This window comes from Hemibagrus wyckioides, linkage group LG11 (assembly GCF_019097595.1).
Source record: "Hemibagrus wyckioides isolate EC202008001 linkage group LG11, SWU_Hwy_1.0, whole genome shotgun sequence".
NCBI classification, from domain to species: domain Eukaryota; kingdom Metazoa; phylum Chordata; class Actinopteri; order Siluriformes; family Bagridae; genus Hemibagrus; species Hemibagrus wyckioides.
The window spans coordinates 235,001-237,500 of record NC_080720.1 but is presented as its reverse complement, the minus strand read 5'-3'; the positions used below and the strand labels follow the sequence as shown (position 1 = coordinate 237,500).

Genomic DNA, 2,500 nt, shown 5'->3' with positions numbered 1-2,500 from the left:
TAATTTAGTTCTTAATTTCTGTACACATGAACACACACACACACACACACACATACACACACACACAAGAACACATGTGTATAATTGCCTTTTCCAGCTGGAGTGTAGCTCATCACAGTTTCTCTCTCTCCCCCCATCTCTCTCCCACTTCCCCCCCTCTCCCCACTCCCTCTCTCACTCTACCCCCCCTCCCCCCCTTCTCCCCCCCACTCCCCCGTCTCAGACTGTTTGTTTAGACTGTGTCCTATGAACAGATATTCAGCACAGAAACAGTTTTGGAAAGCTGCTAAACCAGGAGGAACGAGTACAACGGACACTGTCCTCCTCAACAAGCTGCACGTGAGCATGCTAATGGAGCTAGCGTTAAATACCTAAGCTTTTGTAGCAAACTGAAGCTAATGGATTAATGGATATTCTGATTGATTTGTCCTGACTAATTTTTTTTATTTCAGTTTTCTTCCTGCTCCACCCACAAACACACGCACACACACACACACACACACACAGACTCCACCACCACATTCTTAAACAACATCAGCAACAACAACACACACACACACACACACACAAGCTCCACCCCTTAACCTTAAATAACATTTGCAAACGTACAGTCCCCTATGACAGTAGTAGACCAGCAAGGCATTTGGAAGAGATTGGAGTTTGAGATCAAAAACTGAGCATGAGACGATCAATATATACATACACTGATCAGCCATAACATTATGACCAGCTGCCTAATATTGTGTTGGTCCTCATTTTGCTGCCAAAACGGCCCTGACCCATCGAGGCATGGACTCCACTAGATCCCTGAAGGTGTTCTGTGGGATCTGGCACCAAGATGTTAGCAGCAGATCCTTTAAGTCCTGTAAGTTGTGAGGTGGAGCCTCCATGGATCGGACTTGTTTGTCCAGCACATCCCACAGATGCTGGATTGAACTGAGATCTGGGGAAATTGGAGGCGGAGTCAACACCTCAAACTGGTTGTTGTGGTCATCAAACCATTCCTGAACCATTTCTGCTTAGTGGCACGGTGCATTATCCTGCTGAAAGAGACCACAGCCATCAGGGAATACTGTTTTAATGAAAGGGTGTAGATGGTCTGGAACAATGCTCAGGTAGTGCATCCTGGTGCCATGTGTTCCCCAGGTAAGAGACCAGGCCAGCTTCATCCATTGCTCCGTGGTCCAGCTCTGATGCTCACATGCCCATTGTTGGAGCTTTTGCTGGTGCACAGGGGAACACCCCACAAGAGCTGCAGTTTTGGAGATGCTCTGATCCAGTGGTCTATCCATCACAATTTGGTCCTTTTGGTCAAACTCACTCAAATCCTTACACTTGTCCATTTTTCCTGCTTCTAACATCAACTTTGAGGACAAAATGTTGACTTGCCTAATATATCCCACCCACTAACAGGGGCCATGATGAGGAGATACTCAGTCTTATTCACTTCACCTCTCACTGCTCAGTGTTATGGCTGATCGGTGTATGTATTTAATAAACGTGGAGGGTTTTAGACTGGAATTAGAATCTACTGCAGTAGACACCTGGAAGTTTGATTATAATAATTATAATCTGATCTTAATTGAGTTTTCAGCTCAGCAGTCTGATACAGAAGGTGCCGTGTTCTGCCTTGTTTTATTTATAAAGCTGAGTTTTTAATCCTCAGTGTTTTAGACTCTTTCTTCTCCTGTCTTTAGCATGCTGCTGATTTAGAGAAAAAACAAAATGAATCAGAGAGCAAGAAGTTACTGGGGACCGTCATCCAGTACGGAAATGTCATCCAGGTAACACAGCCTACATTCACACACACACACATTCACACACACACACATTCACACTAGGGATGCCACAATACTCAATATAATATTGAAGCGTTTGGTACGATCTCCACAGTTCAATACGCATATGTGAACTGCGTTTTTTTCATTTTTTCCTTAAAACAATAATAACCATGCGTTTTATTACTCTCTGAACTTCCTGTTTGTGTTTATTACTCTCTGAACTTCCTGTTTGTGTTTATTACTCTCTGAACTTCCTGTTTGTGTTTATTACTCTCTGAACTTCCTGTTTGTGTTTATTACTCTCTGAACTTCCTGTTTGTGTTTATTACTCTCTGAACTTCCTGTTTGTGTTTATTACTCTCTGAACTTCCTGTTTGTGTTTATTACTCTCTGAACTTCCTGTTTGTGTTTATTACTCTCTGAACTTCCTGTTTGTGTTTATTACTCTCTGAACTTCCTGTTTGTGTTTATTACTCTCTGAACTTCCTGTTTGTGTTTATTACTCTCTGGACTTCCTGTTTGTGTTTATTACTTTCTGGACTACCTGTTTGTGTTTATTACTCTCTGAACTTCCTGTTTGTGTTTATTACTCTCTGAACTTCCTGTTTGTGTTTATTACTCTCTGTACCTCCTGTGTGTGTTTGCCTGTACTGTATGTCTACGCACTGAGACAGACACGCCTCCCCGCGAGTAAATATCCAATCAGTGAGTGCTAAAGT

At 42.7% G+C, this 2,500-nt stretch overlaps 1 protein-coding gene across 6 annotated transcripts in view; it reads left to right on the top strand.

Moving 5' to 3' along the window:
- itpr1a (inositol 1,4,5-trisphosphate receptor, type 1a) overlaps positions 1–2,500 on the top strand; it is a 163,761-nt gene that overhangs the window by 21,017 nt on the left and 140,244 nt on the right. For all 6 annotated transcript variants that reach the window (XR_009206065.1, XM_058403087.1, XM_058403086.1 and 3 more), the window contains exons 4-5: positions 224–339; positions 1,698–1,784. Coding sequence is in view for 5 of the 6 variants with exons in the window: in XM_058403087.1 (XP_058259070.1) it covers positions 224–339; positions 1,698–1,784 (203 nt within the window). In the remaining variant the exon portion in view is untranslated. The remainder of the gene's footprint in view (positions 1–223; positions 340–1,697; positions 1,785–2,500) is intronic.